General features: G+C 35.6%; 2 protein-coding genes across 2 annotated transcripts; one reads left to right on the top strand and one right to left on the bottom strand.

Annotated features, from left to right (window-relative positions):
* Positions 1-720: 720 nt before the first annotated feature.
* Positions 721-4,967, top strand: LOC122403092 (U-scoloptoxin(01)-Er1a-like). Its single transcript, XM_043406404.1, has 3 exons — positions 721-825; positions 905-1,108; positions 4,737-4,967. The coding sequence occupies exons 1-3, from the start codon at positions 721-723 to the stop codon at positions 4,956-4,958; spliced, it is 531 nt and encodes a 176-aa protein (XP_043262339.1). The 3' UTR covers positions 4,959-4,967.
* A 68-nt stretch (positions 4,968-5,035) lies between these two features.
* LOC122403091 lies at positions 5,036-16,671 on the bottom strand. Its single transcript, XM_043406403.1, has 5 exons — positions 16,145-16,671; positions 8,673-8,854; positions 7,722-7,943; positions 7,356-7,502; positions 5,036-7,058 (listed from the first exon to the last, which is right to left on the bottom strand). The coding sequence occupies exons 2-5, from the start codon at positions 8,775-8,777 to the stop codon at positions 6,540-6,542; spliced, it is 993 nt and encodes a 330-aa protein (XP_043262338.1). The 5' UTR covers positions 8,778-8,854; positions 16,145-16,671; the 3' UTR covers positions 5,036-6,539.
* Positions 16,672-19,559: the final 2,888 nt, after the last annotated feature.

The raw sequence follows: 19,559 nt of genomic DNA, 5'->3' as shown, positions 1-19,559 counted from the left end.
CATGGCCGGCTTTGGCAGAAGGAGGGTTATTTCGATTCTATCGCCATTTGCATCCGACCTTCGAGGCGAGCACGTCTCCGGGTTATTCATAGAGAGAATACGCCGCATCCGATTCCTTTCAGGAATATTCTTCCTTCGACGGAAGGACGTCTGAGTCTGGCGAAACTCTTAAGGGCATATTAATGCCTCTTTGTCTCGTCGAGTCGTCGTCGATTTTCTATTATACGTCAATGTACGAACGCAACCCTTGCTTCGTTACAATTGCGAAAGAAACCGGTGTGGCTGGATGTCTTCGGAATAAAATCCGGCGCTACGAACGGAAACCGAAAAACCAAATAACGGATGTCACGCGAATCAGGATGAAGGAATTCTGTCCTGGAGTGCACGGGGAGCATATCTTTCGGCACATCAGAACCAGAGAAATTTGCATCGAGCCTTCGAGGATGATGTGGACGTCTGGATGGTCATTGGCAGACCAAACGTGATGAAATTACTAATTTCTACCTACCGAGAATCGGCCATTCATACAATATTCAAGATCCTTACGCGCAGGTCGCTATATAACACCCTTCCGTGGATCGAATCATCAGTCTCCTCAGGATCCTCGAAGACGGAGCTCGATACACCTTTAAAATCCCCCTGGAGTCCATCACCGGAAACTGTAACCGGAATTCGGCGAAAACTATCACGAATCCCTGTAGATATTTAATTTAATTCGTCATGATTCGACAATCGTACCCGATCGTGTTGTTAGTCGGCGTATTTGCCATCGTTTGGGCTCTTCCTCAGCAATCCAAGTCCAGGAGACCCGTTCCAGAATTCAAGGTTTGTGACAGGTTTCGTACGCTGGAGAAATTCGCAAGACAAAGGGACATTTCTGGATAACGTTCGTAAAATTTCTCAGAATAAAACCGGTGGCTTGGAACTGCCGAACAACGCGACGCTCATCCGGGAGAACATCGTGGACAATTTCTCGTGCCAGGACAGGATCTACGGATACTACGCCGACATGGAGAACGACTGCCAAGTCTTCCACGTCTGCATGCCGCAGGCTAGGGGCTCGACCAGATGGAGCTTCATTTGTCCAGCTGAAACGGTCTTCAATCAGGTAAATTTTTAATTCGATCTCCTCTCTTTCCCTATCCTTATACGCAAAGATCTTATCTTCGCTGTTGACACAACTACAACTTGTTTGCAACTAACTTTTCTCGTTTATTTTTTTATTTAGAGGTCCTCTATCCTCTTATCTATTCTCTTAGTCTTCGTTATAGTATTATACTAAGTCGTCTCGTATGTGCGTGTGGAGTTTTGTACTACAACTTAAAGCAATATTATAAACATATAATGCAATTTTATGAAAAACAGTAAACCTCTTCTTGTTTGACAATTTCCTTCTCTTCATTTGGCAAAGCATTTGTATTGTTGTCATACTATTTCTTTGATTTTTTGTTAAAATATAGTTCAACACTTTTCATTAAAACGTTGACATTTTCAAATTGTTTACTCACTAATAAGACTGAAGATTGTTGTATTTTATTTCTTATAAAATTCGCCTTTATTATACAAGATGTTCAGCCACCTCTGTGGGGAATTTTAATGGGAGATTCTAGAGGGTAAAATAAGACGAAAATCAAGAATGCTAATTTGTTGATTGAGGTTTCGTTGAAAAGCTATTAACGTTTAAAGTTCCGCCTGTAGAACGGCAATCTGCGAACAGCTGCATAAGCGTGATAGTGATTCTCACTCAGCATGAGAAACTCTACTTACTGACATATCGATAGCCTTATAATTTTGTGAGTGAGAACCACTATCACGCGTACGCAGCTGTTCACAGATTGCCGTTCTACAGGCGGAACTTTAAACGTTAATAACTTTTTAACAAAGCCTCAATCAACAAACTGGTATTCTTGATTTTCGTCTTATTTTGGCCTCTAGAATCGCCCATTAAATTTTTTCAAGCCAGTGTGGATTCCAAACTTCAAGCTTTGACACAATATCTATTTGTTCCAAAGTATGAATTCTTGATGTTAGTTTAAAATTTCAGATAACCCCTGAACTGACAAATTGTGTTTGTTTTCTATTAAATTACAAATTTTATCCTCGACAATTTCAGATTATCGAACGACACAAACTTATGGGACGACCAAATAGTATTGGATAAAATTGGATTGTGATTACTGTGCAATCGAATCAGTGACTAATGTTGACAATTTCCAAGTAATTAGTAGTAATGGAACGATGAATAATGCAAATAATCAAAGCGTTAAATAATCGGACGCGATTAACTCATCAATTTTAATCACGAAACGATTGAATCAGTCGATTATAAAAATACTAAAAATAGATAGTAAGCGAAGTAATTTTTCATCGAACAATTACAAATTATTTTTGATTTGCGACTAACGATTAATTGAATAATGATTGCTCACCCAAGGCTTGCGGTTGACCTCTGCGTAATGGAAGCGTTTTATTCCATAAATGGAGTCGTTCCCACTCGTCGCAGTTCCGTTTTTCTTTACAAATCTCTCCAACCACTGAAATATTATTGAGTGTACATAGTTATTCTTCAAAATTAGACACATACACATTTTTATCAATTTATTCGAAGTTTGCTACTTACATTTGATCTAAAACAATTAAAGTAAGTTTTTCGTATAATTATCGTTTATTACACAGCGGTAAAAAGGAAAACAAAGGTTTCACTCACCATTTTCTAAAATCTTTACGATTTTTATGGTTATATTTACTTTTGAAGATAATCAGAAGAAATTTTTGATTTATAACGACAAATAACCATGAATTTGTTAAATACGTTACGATAAATTCATTAATAATAATATTTTGCTTTTATGAAAAATTTTAATTCTCAAAAAAATTGTCAATGCACTTAATATGCAGAAATATAAAAAATACCTAAAGTGAGATACAAATTATAACATTTAGGGGTTGAAACAACCCTCCACAAAGCTCCCATTACATTAATTCTATTGATTAAAACATGAATTTGCATAAAGATCCGCAGTCTAGTGATTATATACCTTCTTTTGTATAATCAGTGAACAATGACTTAAATGTTCATTAGTTTTACTATTTTGGTTCAGTATTTATATTTATTTCCTTCCAAGAACCATGTAATTTTTTTTTCATAGCAAGTTTTAGAGTTCTGTGTTTATAAATCTCTAGTTTGCAAGATGAATTTATTCTAATTTATTTATTATTTTTTAAACATAACATGCCCAATCAAGCGACGAAAAATCATATAGGACATGCAGTGGAAATAACTTTTAATAGTACGTTTTTACATGTATTATAATTCGTTTAATGTTTTTTAAATAGAATCAAATCAAATCAGACCATTACTATTTACGTATCTTCGATTCTTCTTTGACAGAAATGAAAATACGAATGGATTTAACAAATGATAAAGAATCAGATTGTTTAAGTTAGTTTCAGTGTATATTTCAAATTTTCAGTCGTTTATCAAGTAAAAACATGTTTAATGGCAAGAATTATTCCGTGAAAAAATGTATGTATACTTTTACTGAACGTATACTACATCTGACAAAATAAATTAAATGGATATGAACTAAGTTGACATTTTGGCCGTAACTTATGTACACTAGACTCCTTAGCTACAGGAGTCAAAATTTTTGTTTAATTTTTCTTTGACGCACCCCCCACAAATTGTGACACTTGACAAAGAAATCATGTATGTCAAATTTTAACGTGATTGGACAACTAGAACACGTGTAGCATTTTAATTGAAATTTTGAAATTATAAGGATTTCGCATTAGAGTCGAATGTACTTGTATCGTCTTATTCGAAATTTATTAACCGATATTTTTTGGTGAAATTATAATTCCTTTCGTGTAAAATAATAACATTACGTGTAATCTCCAATACTATTGTTCAATTTATTATTAAACATCGTATATAACATAGGGAGTGAGTCATAATTCGTGGCTTTTCCTTATGTATGGAAACTAAAATCGAGTGTAGGTGTGTTACGTCTTGCCAAACGATTATTTTCAATTGAAAGAATAAAGAAACATATACGATCATGTGTCAAAAATGTAAGTTGTTTTGCATCGTGCTAGGAAAAAGTTCTTTTCCTTTTTTCACGAGAATTAATAAAAGCCGCTTGATTGTAGATGAGGAGATCCCAGAAACCATTTTTCAAGTACACAGTCATCGTTTTCTGTTCTTCTTGTACGCCAAGTTTCATGCAATGTTAATCATTTTTTAGCTTTGATCACGATCGCGACACTCGTCTTGAGATCCAATTTTATTTTCTGTACGTTGTAAAATAACACACACAATACTTATCCATTACTAGGAAGCTTTGTATCAATAATTTGACTTTCGTCATGCCCCAACAAATATATTTCATTAGAACTTCTGGTCTCCATTTTTGTACACATTCGTTTTCTCTATAAATAATATTTTGTAATTTTATTTAAAAATATTCATTAAGATGGTACAACTGCATCTGACTCGAACGCGAAACCATAATAATTTCAAAACTTTAATTTAAATGGAGCACGTGTTCCTGTTGTTTAATCTTGCTGAAATTTTGCACAAAACTTTTTTTTACCAAGTGTCACAATTTTGTGGAGGGGGTGCGTCAAAAAATAATCGAAAGTCAAAAAATAAGGACCACCCTAGTACATCCACTTTTACGGTAACAGGTATAACGCAAAAGTTGCAATAAATTTAATATTTTTCGTTTCATCAGGCCACGTTCGTTTGCACGCTAACGGAAAATTCGATACCTTGCGAGGAGTCTGAGAGCTTTTACAATTTGAACGAGGCGATCGGCAAAGAAGTGGAAGAGGAAGAAAGCGATATGGAACATGCGACGAAGGAATCGGATGCCGTGGAGCCGATTTCGAGCAAACCGCCGGTCAGGACCTCGAGGATTTTAAACAGGAAGAAGTCGTTGCGAGCCTCGTCGTGATAGAAGAGTTTTATTTATACAGAGTTCGCGGAACGAAATCGACTATATCTGCTTGCCTGAAACACGATCGAGCAAAGAAAGAAGCTCGTCTAGTATTTAAGTGTCAATTGTAAAACCGCGCGACTGATTGTTCACGCGGCCAAAGAACGATCGCGCGAACGTAATAATCGCGTGCGTACGCGTGTAAAAAGTGTGCAATATATTAATGTAATTTTATAACGTTCCGATATCCTACGCTGAAAAGAAACGTCGCAATAAAGAAGTTAAAGTGTCCGTAAAAAATTTATTGTACAGAGTTATTGATACAAGTCGCTAATACTGGTAATCGGACGACTAATATAATCAAGCAGTCGTCTTGCGCGCGGAGAAAAACGAAGAGTTACACAAATGTCCCGAGCCTAGAACGAAAGGGGAAACGTCGGTGCAGAGATTCGATAGTTTGAATAATAAAAAAAAAAAAGAAAAAGAGAAAAATGACTTAACGGTTAAACAAAGTGATATTTATAGTTAGTACGATGTCGAGAAAACACGTTGCTGGCAACGTGCTCCTCGGTCGTTTATTTACAACTGATATGTGTCTATATTGGTTTCGTGACTTAGCAGCAAGTCGAGAATAAATTAAATAATTACGTAGGATAGCGTATAATTTATCAGCGTAATAGGAAGTTACTGTACATCGAAAGAAGTAATTCGTAGGATGAAGATAAAAAAAACACACACACACACGCACACACAAACGGGCTAGAGATAAATCCAATCTTTTCTTTTTATATAATTCAGGATGATATCGTATTTTTTATGAAATCGAAAAAATCACCAACGTCGAGTCGGTGACTTTCAGTTATTTTTTCCTATTCGGTATCTTTGGATAACTAGCCATTATGTCGTGGATAGGCGTGGCCTAATCCTCCGCTCGTAGATGCCGATAAAATAATTAACCACCAACAATTGCACCAACTTTCGTGCCCGCGAACGGTTCTCGCGACAAGCCTTTTCAAACGGTTTGAACTTCGACTTAAGTATGCACGTCGCCGAAGAAAGCGGAATTAGCGTCGGTTCGCGTGTCGACTATCTTCTAACAGTTACTGGCCTGAAATTATACTCAAGCAAATATCAACCAACGATCATAACAAAAATATTATTTATAATTAAAACGACTCCACGTTTGTTCCGTTAAACATACTATTTATATTACTTTGTACAGTCAAAGCTTCTATTTACAACGAGTTGTCGAGAGTACAATTGCCTCTCCTCAACGTATCCTTGACCAGCCTCTTATTTCGCTCAGACAAAAGAATAATATTAATACTTTTCTTCTGTACAAGCTTATCTCGTGATCGAGTCGATAAATACAGAGTATTGCACGGAAAACACCTAATTATTTCTTCCGCGTCTAACATCGTTTCATTTTCAGTTTTGGAAGATGCAAATTCGAAGCCATCGAAATAATCTCTGAAATATTTAGGTGTCTCGATTCAAGCGGGATGCTTTGTACATTAAAAGTTTTCGAAAATATGTTTTCTATGTTGACCACGAATATGAGTCTCACTGATGCAACAATTTATAAAAGACACGAACAAGCTAGGCTTCGGAGTCCGCGGCCAGGTCGGCTTCAATTTCCTCGGGACTCCTGAGATCTATGGCGAACCTCTTTTTGGCGTTGTTGCCGGACATTTCCGCCATCTTATCCTGAGCTTTCACGGTCCTCGAGTATATCTCAAAGGCAGTGGCCAGGGCGTAGGTCAGCTGTCTCGCGTGGTGTTTCGACTCGCACACGAAACCGTGGCACTCGAACGGCGAAACTCTTCGGAAGTTTTCCGTCTCGCGAACCACTATCATGGAGAATACCCTGGTGTAGACTAGGTCTTGAACGCCGTAGGAGATGGTCTCGATGGCATACATCTTGGCGAAGTGCGGGTCCTGCTTCCTCTTCTCGAGGGGCAGCAGGGCAACACCTTCCTGGGAAACGATCAGCTTGATCAAAGGAAGCATCGTGTTGGTCGGTAATGCCTTGGCGGCGGCCACCATGTTATCGACCGGCCTCCGCGTATGTTTGATGCCCCAGAGGCCCCTGGCATCATGAGAGCCCAGATATTTCACCTGAAAAGGGGTCTCCTTTAGTCTCCCACGCGCAACTCCGCTCAGGTAGTAATTAAACCTATGCGGAGACCTTGAGCTCTTAGCGTACGCGCTCCGGGACTTTCGAAACGGAGCGAGTTAAAATTTCCCCCCTCCCCCTCTCCGTACGTACGAAAGGAGAGTAGACGCACGAACTGTAGTACGTTTGGACAATAAATTAGGAAGTATCTAGCCATTGTGATGGAAATGACGAAACGTACGCGTCGGAGCGTGCTCGTTAACGGAAACAGGTAAAAGGTAAACACCCAGAAGATATACCTGAAACACCTGAGGCAGTTCCGTGGAACCGTCGAAGACATTGTTGTCGATGGACAGGCGGCACAACTTCGACACCAGATCCTTCTTTTTCTCGATGGAAGACACAGGATTCTTATCTTTTTTCATCTCCTCGTTCTCGTGGCTCGTCTGCGTGAAAAGCAGTCAACGGTTGTATACATGATTAATAGATATCCACGATATATTCCACGTTCAAATAAATACCGTTAGTATTTGTGAAAAGGTAACGGATTTTGATCGATTCAACGAAAGTGCGCGACAGTTACCGGATCGTTTGAAAAATCGAAAGACAGTTCGATCGATCGATCGATCGGTTTAAATCGTTCCGGACCGATGATCGGTACTCACTGGACTGTTATCTAACCGGCAGGCTCTCTGCGCTTGCCCAGGCTTCACTTTCAGGTGATACTCGACCACGTTCGGTATGTTCGGCGGGTTGGGAACGACTGAGGAAGCCGGAGAGGACGAAGAGGCGGTCGCTGGTCGTTCAGGAACGGCGTTTCCGGCCTCGGTCGCCCCGGATAACGGCGCTGTCATCACCGATCCAGACCCACCAACGATCTCTCCCGCCTAAAAAATTTCAAAGTTTCTCTATCACCCCTTCGTCCCGATGAACAACCATTGTTCGCGTTATCCGAACATCTTTTTTACGACGATTTCCTAACTCTAATTATTTTTTCCACCAATGATGATTACAGTCTTTATATAGCGGCGTATGGACGAACAAACCCATCTTTCACGAAGACTACACGATTAAATTTAATTAGATTTCATATATCGCAATTCACGCAATCATTGACAGAATAAAATGTCCTACAAACTGTTTCGTTTGACGACGTTATAAATAATTCTAATAATTAATTTGAAAACAAACTTAATCCCGGGCTTATAAGACCGATTTTTACACGGAAATATAATTTTTGTAATCCTGTTTATTACTAACGTTTCGTCTGCATTTTTCTAATTTCCACTAATACGTGAAGATTGTAAAGATATTACTTTAAGACCGGTTTTTACACAGGGATATAATTTTTATACTCCTCAAAATTTATATTACTGTATAAAAATCGGTCTTATAAACCCGGGATTAAATTTGTTTTCAAATTAGTTATTAGAATTATTTATAACGGTCGAAGAGCAAGGTCCGAATATAAAAAAATATCATTTACGATTTAATGGTGACAATTTTCTGTCTGTATTCACTTTGCTTTTGGTTAGATTTCGTTGGGAAATAAAATGTGTTGTTTTTGGTGAAATAAATTCGAAATCTCTTAAATTATCTTTTGATCGAAAACGAACCTTTTCCGATGGTGGGCCACTGTTCTCGTCGCTCCTCCCTGCGTCTTTGGCGTTCTTGATGACGCCGTCACCCCTCTTCCTGAAGCCAAAGTCTTCGTCCTCCATAATAATTCTTAGGATCCTCTTAGTCTTCGGAATCTTCTCCTCTATGTCAGTTTGTTCTTTTCCCTTTTTCCGCGTACCTAAAGTAGAGCAAATATAATAGATATTCGTTATCGTTCTGCGAGAATACGTATTGTGTCAGAGAATAATTTTTATAAATACAAATCGAACTCAATTTGCAGATTTATATTGATCATTTTGTGGCTATTTTTACGAATAATAAATTCCTTTAAATTCTTCGACTTCTTTTTTACATTAATCCATATCCTATATTTCATTTTTATTATTACTATTATCGATATAAAATAGTGCAATTAGAGTACTAAAAAAATATAACATTATAAAAGTGCACTGTCTTGTACAGAAGAAAATCCAAAATTAGGCAAGCAATCTTTTAGAGTTATTTTATAGAACGAAATAACACAAAAATCAAAAATGACGAAACTGCATTTGAGACTCTGTATTCGAATTATTAATTCATGAAAATACACGAAAAGGACGGAGGTATAATTTAATTTCTTTTTTAAGTAGAGAAAATAGAGAAAACTATTTAACTTATTTTTGTCAAATTTAATTATTTCTAAGATTGATTGAGAACATTCTATAATAATATGTATCAGGAAAAGTGAAAAAGTGCAAGACAAATCAGCATAGGTTGTCACATTTGATTATCATTTTATTTTAATATGTATAATCGCTTCTAAAAAATTATTCACCACTAAGTAAATACCAAGTATTTGCTTACATGATAGGAATATACAAACAAGCAATTTAATTATTACATTTTCCATCTTTAATTTTTAATCGTCTTTAATATAAATTACTGTTAGTAATTTAAAAAGGAGCTCTATTTTATAATAAACAAGATTCAAAATTAAACATCGAAACGTTTTGAATAAAATTATTTACCAATTATTAACTTCACTATCATGATTTTATAATTAAACTATCTTTTAAACTAATCAGTTTTCTACTGAATAGAAGAAATGCATGGATTACTCGGTACGAAAATATAAAAAAATCGAGCTGACTTAAATAGTATTGAAATATCTCTACACAAAACGCACAAACATATTCGATGCTACCCAATGAAATTTTGGTCTGGTTCTTTTGTTAACTCTTTTAAAACTACGCCTTGTACGAGTTTCGTGGAACACCATATACATGCCCTAAATAAACATTATCCATATTTGTAGTTACTGTATCGATGCCTATATCCTTTTATATCAAAAGATTGTCCATAAATAATGAACGCTCGCGCTAAATAAAGTGTGAAGTACATATTCTCGTTATTTATGTGTCGATTATGCCCAGCGGGCGAAACGACCGAGCAATTTACGATCGTGTAACGGCCAAGGGGAGGAAGATTCACCCCTCGTGGCCGTCATTACCGTCATCGTTACATCCCGAAACGCGTTCAGCCGCGGAATTAAAAACGGGCTTAACGTCTCGGGTTAAACCGGAAAACAGCTGTCGTCCAGCACGTGTTGCACCTTGCGCCCGATCGTTTCCTTCGTTCTCTTTCCGTCTGGCCGGCTTCGACCGTTTTGCGAATGTTTCGAAAAAAAATGAAACAACCGTTTACCCGGGCGTCGAACGACGGAACGTGAACGCGAGCGAACGCCAAACCGACTGGGACTCCCGTTCGCGGATCGCGCTGATTTAATCGATCGAAACGGATGCGAGAAGGCGCGTAAAACGCGATGGCTATCTAGGATCCTAAATGCGCACAGGGGGCTTGGCACCGAGCGCGCAGGAAATGAGTCAGGTGACCGACAGTCAGGTGAAAAGGGATTCATTAATGTATTCCGTCTGTTGGTCAGGTGTGGGCATTCTGTTGTTCGAATTCCCGTCGGTGAATCCCCGAGCGCGGTCACCGTTTCGAAAACAAGCCCTACCTTATGGTCGCCCTCGCGGAGCTCCAACAACCCGGAAATTCCGATGCACGACACCGCGTCCGCTTCGCAATACCTATTTTTCGACGTAAAAAAATTCATCCAGACAAATACGTCGCGATATTAACGCTGGAACTAACGAACTGGACAAAGTGACCCATTCGTAATTTCTAATGAAAATTGTTACACATTTACTTGACTGGATTTTTAAAAATTTATAATGGTTTTCTATAAGAGAATGGATAAACATTTATTTTTATTGAATTATACATTTCTTTAAATATCTATCGTTTTAATCACTGTGGTGCAAATAAATATACTATAATTGTTTGTAGTTTTAGTGTTAAGGGAGTATTCTAGCGTGAAGTGCGTTTGTTCAAATTTTTTTGAGGAACTTTTTACTAGTAAAGTATAACACCGTTTGCAGTCAAATTTACAAGGTTCATTTATATATATTTTAGTGATATTTAAATATTTCTTTGGGTGAAAATATGTTAAAATTGGAGGCACTGCATATTCTTAAACATAGTCGCTTTTAAAAAATGTCATCTCACCGTATCCATGATTCTGGTCATTCTGTTTGTTTGAATTGAAAAAATGTGAAAGATTCTTAATTAGTATGAATTTCGCTATAACTGGTACTAAAACAAAAGAAACAAGTCGATAACTAAAAAAATGGCTACAATTGAACTTTGATTATCTCGATTTTTTCATGTTATTTTTCAATTTCAGAAACCTAAAGAAACATCAAAAATAAAAATTTTGGATTAATTTTAGTACCGGCTACAGTCATAAATAAACTGCACATGTTTATGCATTTGTGGGAAATTTTAATTTTCAGAAAACTACAGAACGAACTTAATATACAAAACTATAAGGAATACTTAAAGCAAGATACAAATTATTATATTTAGGAGTTAAGACAAACCCCTACAAAGCTCCGATTTCATTAATTCTATTAATAAAAACATGAATTTGCATAAAGATCCGCAGTGTAGTCATAAATGTACTGAATGTACAACTAAAATTGTAAGCCAATTGATCAAATAGATTTTAAGATATCATGGACTCCATTCTAGTAAACATACTTTCGAGAAAAACACTTTAAAAGTTTTGTATTCCCATAACAATGACATTGACCATCGTGTCCTTTAAAGAGCCATAACTTCGTTAATTTTGGGATTCAGGTATAAGGTTTTGCAGACATACTTTTCAAATAATATTCTTTAAAAAAATGAAAAAAATAGAAATCGATTTTTTCGAAGGCTCAAACTAGAATACCCCCTTAACCCTCGAATGGTGCACGGTTTGAAATGGATGCGACAAACGAATAGAATTTCCATTTTATACAGGTTTCCGAAAAAAATTGTGCACAAAATTTCGTGCATATATTTTTTGACAACTTTTAAACCTTTCGTCTTTGAATACATTTCGATTTTATTTGCATAAAATTGTTAACGATTGCATTGAATCTTCAGAAAGATCTTTTTAAATTGGTAGAATCGAGATCTGCTTGAATTATCTAAACCGCGTCGTCACAAATGTAAACAGATATTTTAATAACGTCACTTTTTTTCTTGCAGATATCACCTTTAGATATACCCTTAACACTGTTTTAAGAAATTAATTTCTACTTCTTAAGGAAGTATTCTAGTTTAGAGTTTTATTTTTTGTTCCTTTTAGCAATTTTTTTATATAAAAAGTATAAGTTTCTTACATTCAACATTTTAGATACACATTTATTCATGTTTTACCAACGCTCACAATTTTTTTAAAGAGAAAATAATCAAATCTGACTAAATTATATGTCATTGAATAAGGTTCCTTTAAAAACAAGTGTCCCACTAACTGACACGATTTCGATCATTGATTACTATGATTGCAATTATTATGTGAACCAAAATAATAAAGAAAAGGATTTCCTTATTATTTATTTAGCTCGCTAACATGAAAAAGAATCAAGAAAATCGATATTCAAAATTCAAAGTGTCGCCACTTTATAAATTTTCACTGTTTTCCGAAAAGCAGAATGATCTTATTCAATGATACATTGTTCAACTAGTTTTGATTATTTTTACTTGAAAAAAATTGTGATCGTTTATAAAACATAGTTCATAAACACAGTTATGAGATTTATACTTTTTTGTAAAAAAAACCCTAAAAAGACAAAAAAAATGAAACTCTAGACTAGAATACTCCCTTAATGCTGTATCACATTTTTATTATGTAACATGTACACGAAGACTGACACTGAATATAACCTGAATCGTCCGTCTGTAAAACATTTAAAGGATCCCATATATTTGTCAATAATTGATACTACAAAGCTATTAAAGATAAGATATTCTATTTCTGTATCTTCTGCCTCTTTCGAGTGAATATTCGATCAAATTTAAACGAAGTATTCAGAATCATGGCTAACTTAAAAAAAAATTGAAATGATGATTTTATGTAAGTACACTTACAGTAGAAAGTCAATTTCGTAGGCTATGCGAATTGTTCAGCGCGCACACTTATCTTTTTCGATTCTGTGATGCGCTTCAAGCGGTAACTTAATAGCGCTTGAATATTTGGTGGTTGGTGTAATGATTGAGATACAATTAACTATTTTAATATTTAATAATCTATCTTAGTCTACTACAGTGCGGTCTTCACCTTTCTTGTTTAACTTTGCTAGCTGGTTTTAAAAAATGTTTATTTGATGGTAACTGATTCTAACTTTTTGTTGTTATGCCTGTCCCCGTCAGAAAAGCTACCCTTAAATACAAATCGGCCTTGGGTTCTGACGGGGATGAGGCACGCGGATTGGCTGCTGTGGTATTTTGAATTTTGTGCACGAATGATCAATTAGTGAAATATAAGTCCAGTTCTAACATTGTTAATGTTTCAGAGTCTATATTTATTTTGCAAATATTAGATATAAACGCATAATTAAAACTACACGTTTCACTTACATTATGAGTAATAAAGGAAAAAGAATGGTGTTAGAATTGAAAAAGAAATTTTGAAAAAGATTTCTAATGTAAATATGTATATATAATATTGGAAAGTCCACAATCGTCGAACTTAAAAACGATGAATCAAAATTGTTAAAGAACAAAATAATAATGCAAAAATGAATATTGCGTTAAGATTAACGAAAACTAAAGAAAAGGTAGATGCCTGTTCAATATTCATTGTAGAAGAAACAGAGTTATTAATTTATTTTTTATGTCACGTTTAACATATTCTTTAATATGATGAATATCTCTTTTAAAATTATTTTATTTCTTTTTATTATACGATACAGTTAGTTTTACTTTGGTAGATACTTGATATCTTGGTACTCCATAGATATCTGATACGCGATACTAGATACTTACTAGATTGGTTTTACTAGACTGATTAATCGAAAAATCGATTACTGGAACGAATTTTTCTCCCTATTAATTCGGATAATCGATATTTCACTATACATTGACTATTATAATTTTAATAATCGAAACTTCTAATCAAAAATTCTAAGACAATACATAGATAGAAAAATCAAGAGAGTTCGTTTGAAACATTTAAAATTAAAATTATTTTTTATCAGTCTTCTCGCTTGTTATCAGTAATTCATCCATCAAATCAATAATTGTACACGAACGAAACTACAGGTAGCACTCCTACAACACGGCATCCTATAACACGGTTTCGCTCTAACACGATAAGAAAATTGCGAAAACCTTTGTACAACACTGTACTTCTACAGCAGTGGATAACATGATTTTTGCTTAACATATTTAAAAACTAAATTACCTTAAAATAATGACGTGAAGGAATAATGAACTATAGTGGCTTTACATGAAAATATATAAACAAATTATAATTTATTAAATTAAGGTTGTGTTAAATTAAAATGATATTTTTTGTTTCACTTTTTGTTTTGTGTTATATTTACATACATTTATATTTTTCATAGAAATTAAGTTGCGTATGTAGAATTAAAAAAAAATATTTGTTTTTAATAAGTTTTGTGAACGTAACCCGCCTTTTTGTACTGGCTTTGGGTCTCATATAACACGGTTTCACACAACACGGCATTTTCTAGGAACCTATCTACCGTGTTATAGAAGGGTTACCTGTATATATTAATAACAGTACTTGATCAATTATTAAACGTATAAATAAAAAAATGTAACATAGTATATTATCAATAAAAAAAGAACAGAAATAAATAGAGAATTGGAGGTTAATAACTCGAATACAAGGGTCCTTCGTCAAACAGTGCAAAAAACCAAATGCAAAAAACGGTGTTTCTATTAGAATCAACGACGGCTAAAAAGGTAATGAAAAATCAACGAATTAACGAGAAAATGTAAATTCTATGTCGAGAATTTAAATCTCCGAGGCCTCGACGAACGACAACAGCTGGACGTGGTATATTTTCGAGCACCTTGTAAACACGCGGCGTCCGTACACCTGTCGTCCAATTACACCCGCGTACAATACTAGAACTGTTAACGCGTGTGTTCACGTACCGGGTGCTCCAATAAGAATCGATTCGTTTTCGATGCATAAACTAGACAAGGTGGACGACGAAACTGGGACGATTTATCAAAATAATTTGCGATAGTTTGGCGTACACGCGCAGAGAAGAAAAAGGCGCAGCATCGATGGTAACGGTATCTTTCGAGGATGAAACGGAGCAATAGACAGTCACTGCTCGTTATTACGGTTTTCCGTGATCTCCGTTACGTCCCGAGATATCGGACACCGACTTTCGACGACAAATCCGCCGTTAATCTTTGACATCGGCGAGAAATTAATCAACGTCGTTGCGCGATCCATCGATTCAAGGTCGACGCCGTTACACCGCGCCGGGAAGTCGAAAAAGAGAGCGATTCCATTTTCGTTTCGAGCTCACGAGAGGGTAACAGTGATACCGGAAGCCGCAGTAGATGGGTGTCTGACCGGAAGCTATTATGCCCGTGTCACGAACGAGTCGCAACGACTCGTGTCTAGCGTCGCTGGAATTTTCAAACCGTGGCCGTTCGCGTTTGCTCGGACTAATCGTCGCGACGTTCCTCTTATTTCTTAATTGCGCATTAACGCAGGTCGCCTAATTAATTAATACCGTGCACCGATCAACGGACGGACGTCTCGATGACTGAAACGCAAGCCGGTGCATCGGTGATTCATCGTTGTTCCTTGCCGCGCGGTTTCTCACGATACGGCGATACTACGCTCCGGCTGAAAACGCGGAAGAAGAACCGCGAAATCGAACACGACGCGTCGAGAAAATCGTTGGGAAGCGTCGAGAACTTTCGCGTCGGAAACGTAGACTAGTCTTATCGCATTGCAAATACTACCGTCGAGATAACGATGTTTTATTACTCCGAATACGAGGATTTCGAGTTGCGAAACGATGACTGGTGGAAACGCGACATCGAACAGGTGTTTAGCGATTTCCACGGGCAGAGGGAACGCGTCGATTAGATTTCGATTGTTTACCTTCACAGTCCTCGCACGTTCGACGACAATCGACATCACTGAAGGAGCACGGTCACGAAACACTTGGCCGGGATCGGAAAGTAGCCGGTATACAGGTGCAATCGTCTCAGGTGATCTCGATCCGAATGCAGCTGCGGCACGCGGGCTACGTGTTCCAGGTATCCGGAAACATGGTCGCGGATGTGGCTACCGGTCGATCGATCCGCACCCGTTCAACCGCGAAACCGTTCTGAGGATGGACCGATCTAGGATCCGGTGAACGATCGACGGAACAGCTGCCGGTACTATGCACTGTCGCTTGGTCGTACGCGACCGCCTGAAAATCTGGGACACGCCGCGCCGCGGCTCGCTTCGACTCGCGTCGACTGATAAAACGCACCGCGAAACTGCCACCATCGGCTCGCTGCCACGACTCACGCGTGCGTACTGATGGGACCGATCCGATACTCGTGATAGTCGACCAATTCAATGATCGACCGCTCCGTTGGGAAAATCGTATTCAAGGTACAACGACTGGAGAACAGATACGCGGCACGCTACACGTGCTCTTCGCTCTCTTCACGCGCTGAATATTCATTCGGTCATCCCATAACCAACATCTTTTTCTCACGCTGATTTTCGATGCGGATCAACACTTACGGTATTGGACAAAAATATTGGACCGTTTCATATGTTCGTACTGTGTTGTGTGGTACAACTTAAAGAGGGATTCTCATGTAACAGCGTTAAAATTAAAGTTTTCTTTTTCATTTTTTTCGGAGAGAATTAAAAGTTTTTTTGTATTAGACTTCTAGGAACGTGAAGAGAGACCCTTAACCAGTTAACTGTTTTTGACGAGTATACTCGTCATGAAAAAAGTGTAAAATGTTGTGTTATGACCAGTATATTCGTCATGAATAAGTAGCGACAACTTGCAGTTTAAATTGCAATTTTAGTGAAAACTAAAATATATTCGTAAACTTCAAGATATTTGAAATATTTTGAGGCCCGCCGAAATAAAAGTTTATAAATAATTAATATGAAAAAAACCGTATATAGTATGAATTATTTTTCGTCTTCTATTAGTCATCACAGAAGCAATTACGGATTCATATATTGCTTTAGACTATGCAATTAGTGGCGCGCTTAATTTCATGTTACACATACTCTGTGTTTGACGAGATACGCATTTTCCAAAGAGGTCGAAACAGTTAACTGGTTAAACTATATCAAAATATTTTTTTCGTTAATTCTTTATTAAATAGTAGTTAAGTCTTTTAATTTTATTCGACGATCATAGTTGGTGTACAGCGTAGTATCAGAACGCAGTAAATAAAAAATTTTCTTCAAGCTGGTTGGTTTCCATTGGTACTGAACCTATTTTAAACAAAAAATATGAAACATTTTTTAAACTATAGCATTTTAAAGAACAAATTTTGTTGGTATAACAATTTTATATAATTTTTGTTGGTATAAAAAAAGTTTAAGCTGGTTAGTTACCAAAAAAAGAATTATCCACATTTTTTATTTAAAATAGGTTCAGTACCAATGGAAACCAACCAGTTTTAAGAAAATTTTTCGTTTGTTGCGTTCTGATGCTAGGCTAAACACCAACTATGGTTACATCGTCGAATAGGATTAAAAGACTTAACTATTATTTAATAAAAGATAATAAAAGATGGACTAAAAAAATATTTTCATATAGTTTAAAGGTCTCTCTTTATGTCCTTAAAAGTCTAGTAATTCTTTACGAAAAGAATTAAAAAGAAAACTTTGATTTTAGCGCTATTACACAAGAGTCCCCTTTTAAAGCAATATTTTAAACATATAATGGAATTTTATGAAAAACAGTAAATCACTTCTCATTCGACAACTCCCTTCGTTTTTTTTTGGCAAAGCCATTGTATCGTCACTACAAAACTTCTTCAATTTTTCTATTAAAATATAGTTCAATGCTTTTCATTAAAACATTGATATTTTCAAATTGTTTACCCACTAATAAGCTTAAAAATTGTTGTATTTTATTTCTTATGAAGTTCGAAAAAACAAACAATTGGTTATCTGTTACTTATTACATAAAAATTCCAATTGTAGAATCAAATACTTCACAACGGATATACAAATTTAACTGTTGGTTTTCTAATCTATTATTCGAATAAAATAACCATCGTTAATGATGTCCCAAAATGGTGGAAAAATCTACATATACGTTGTTACATGATAAACGGGTAAAAGAGATCCCACAAAAATATTAATGTGACGTGCGACCAAACATGTCTACTAAAGAAATGACAATTGTTTTATAATTGCCTTATAATTTCATCCAAGCAAAATCGTGTTAAACTTATGTTAACATTTTTTTCTGTAACCTTTTTATTGTATGTTTCTCGAATTTAAAATTTTGTATACTCATTGTTAATATCATGCAATATGTATAAAATCTTCAATATATTTCTTTTATACGTACAAAATATAAGTAATCGGAGTGTCTTATATTTTTGTCCAGTACTGTTCTTAAGGTATAAGTACTTTAATAATCTTTGATAGAGATTAAAATTTGCATCGACCAACGCTTTCATAAAAATGAATAAAATTACAATCAGTTTACGTATCACACAATGTTGTTCAATTTTACCTTATAACATTCTTCCGTATCTCTAATTATTTTAGAGATATAGCTTTTCTTAATTGCGTGGCACATCCTGTATAATAATGTTACATATTTTATAATGCTTAATAATACATACAATGTCATTTATATAGACACTTAACGAACGTAGAATAAAAACAAATTAACATTGTGAAGCAATGTAAATTATAAAATGAAACTAAAACTTCTTTATTCGTTTCATTATAAAGGAAACATAACTCATATTGTATGTTTAAATATTTTAAAATGTTTAAAATTTTTAGCAAACAATTCAAAATTTTCGTTTTACGAGTGTATCAGCCTCGTTTGAAAACAATTCTTCAAATCAATGGTAGAATTTTATCTACAATTGTTTTTTAGTGTTTTTTGTTCCTTAATACCATTTCAACCTTTCTACAATATTATTCACAAGTCCTTCTTCGATTTTAAATTTATCTTCAAAATTTGCTTCCTCAAACAATTTTACTTATTGCATATTAATTTTAATTTCATAAGAGTGTTGTAAAATTTATAATAAAGTAGTAATTTGAAATGACTAAATGTAAGAAAGTTAATTTGCATTTTTCAAAAATGCGTGTAAAAATGGTACATGTTTTTGTTATATGTTTATTTAAATTGTGAAAGACTTAAGTATGATTTAAATAATTTAATTTGGATCAAGAGTGGCAATAATTTAACTCAAGAGACTCATGAGATTCGCGAGTCACGGGTTACCGACCCCTGGTGTATGAGAAAGTCGCATAATTTCGTGCTACAGCTAATTCTGCGATCATTTGAATAAATCTG

The sequence above is a fragment of the Colletes gigas genome, unplaced genomic scaffold (assembly GCF_013123115.1).
Source record: "Colletes gigas isolate AHSC1104 unplaced genomic scaffold, ASM1312311v1 Colletes_gigas_Sc00044, whole genome shotgun sequence".
Lineage (NCBI taxonomy): Eukaryota > Metazoa > Arthropoda > Insecta > Hymenoptera > Colletidae > Colletes > Colletes gigas.
Note: the sequence above shows the minus strand (reverse complement) of the source record. Positions and strands in the feature narration are given on the sequence as shown.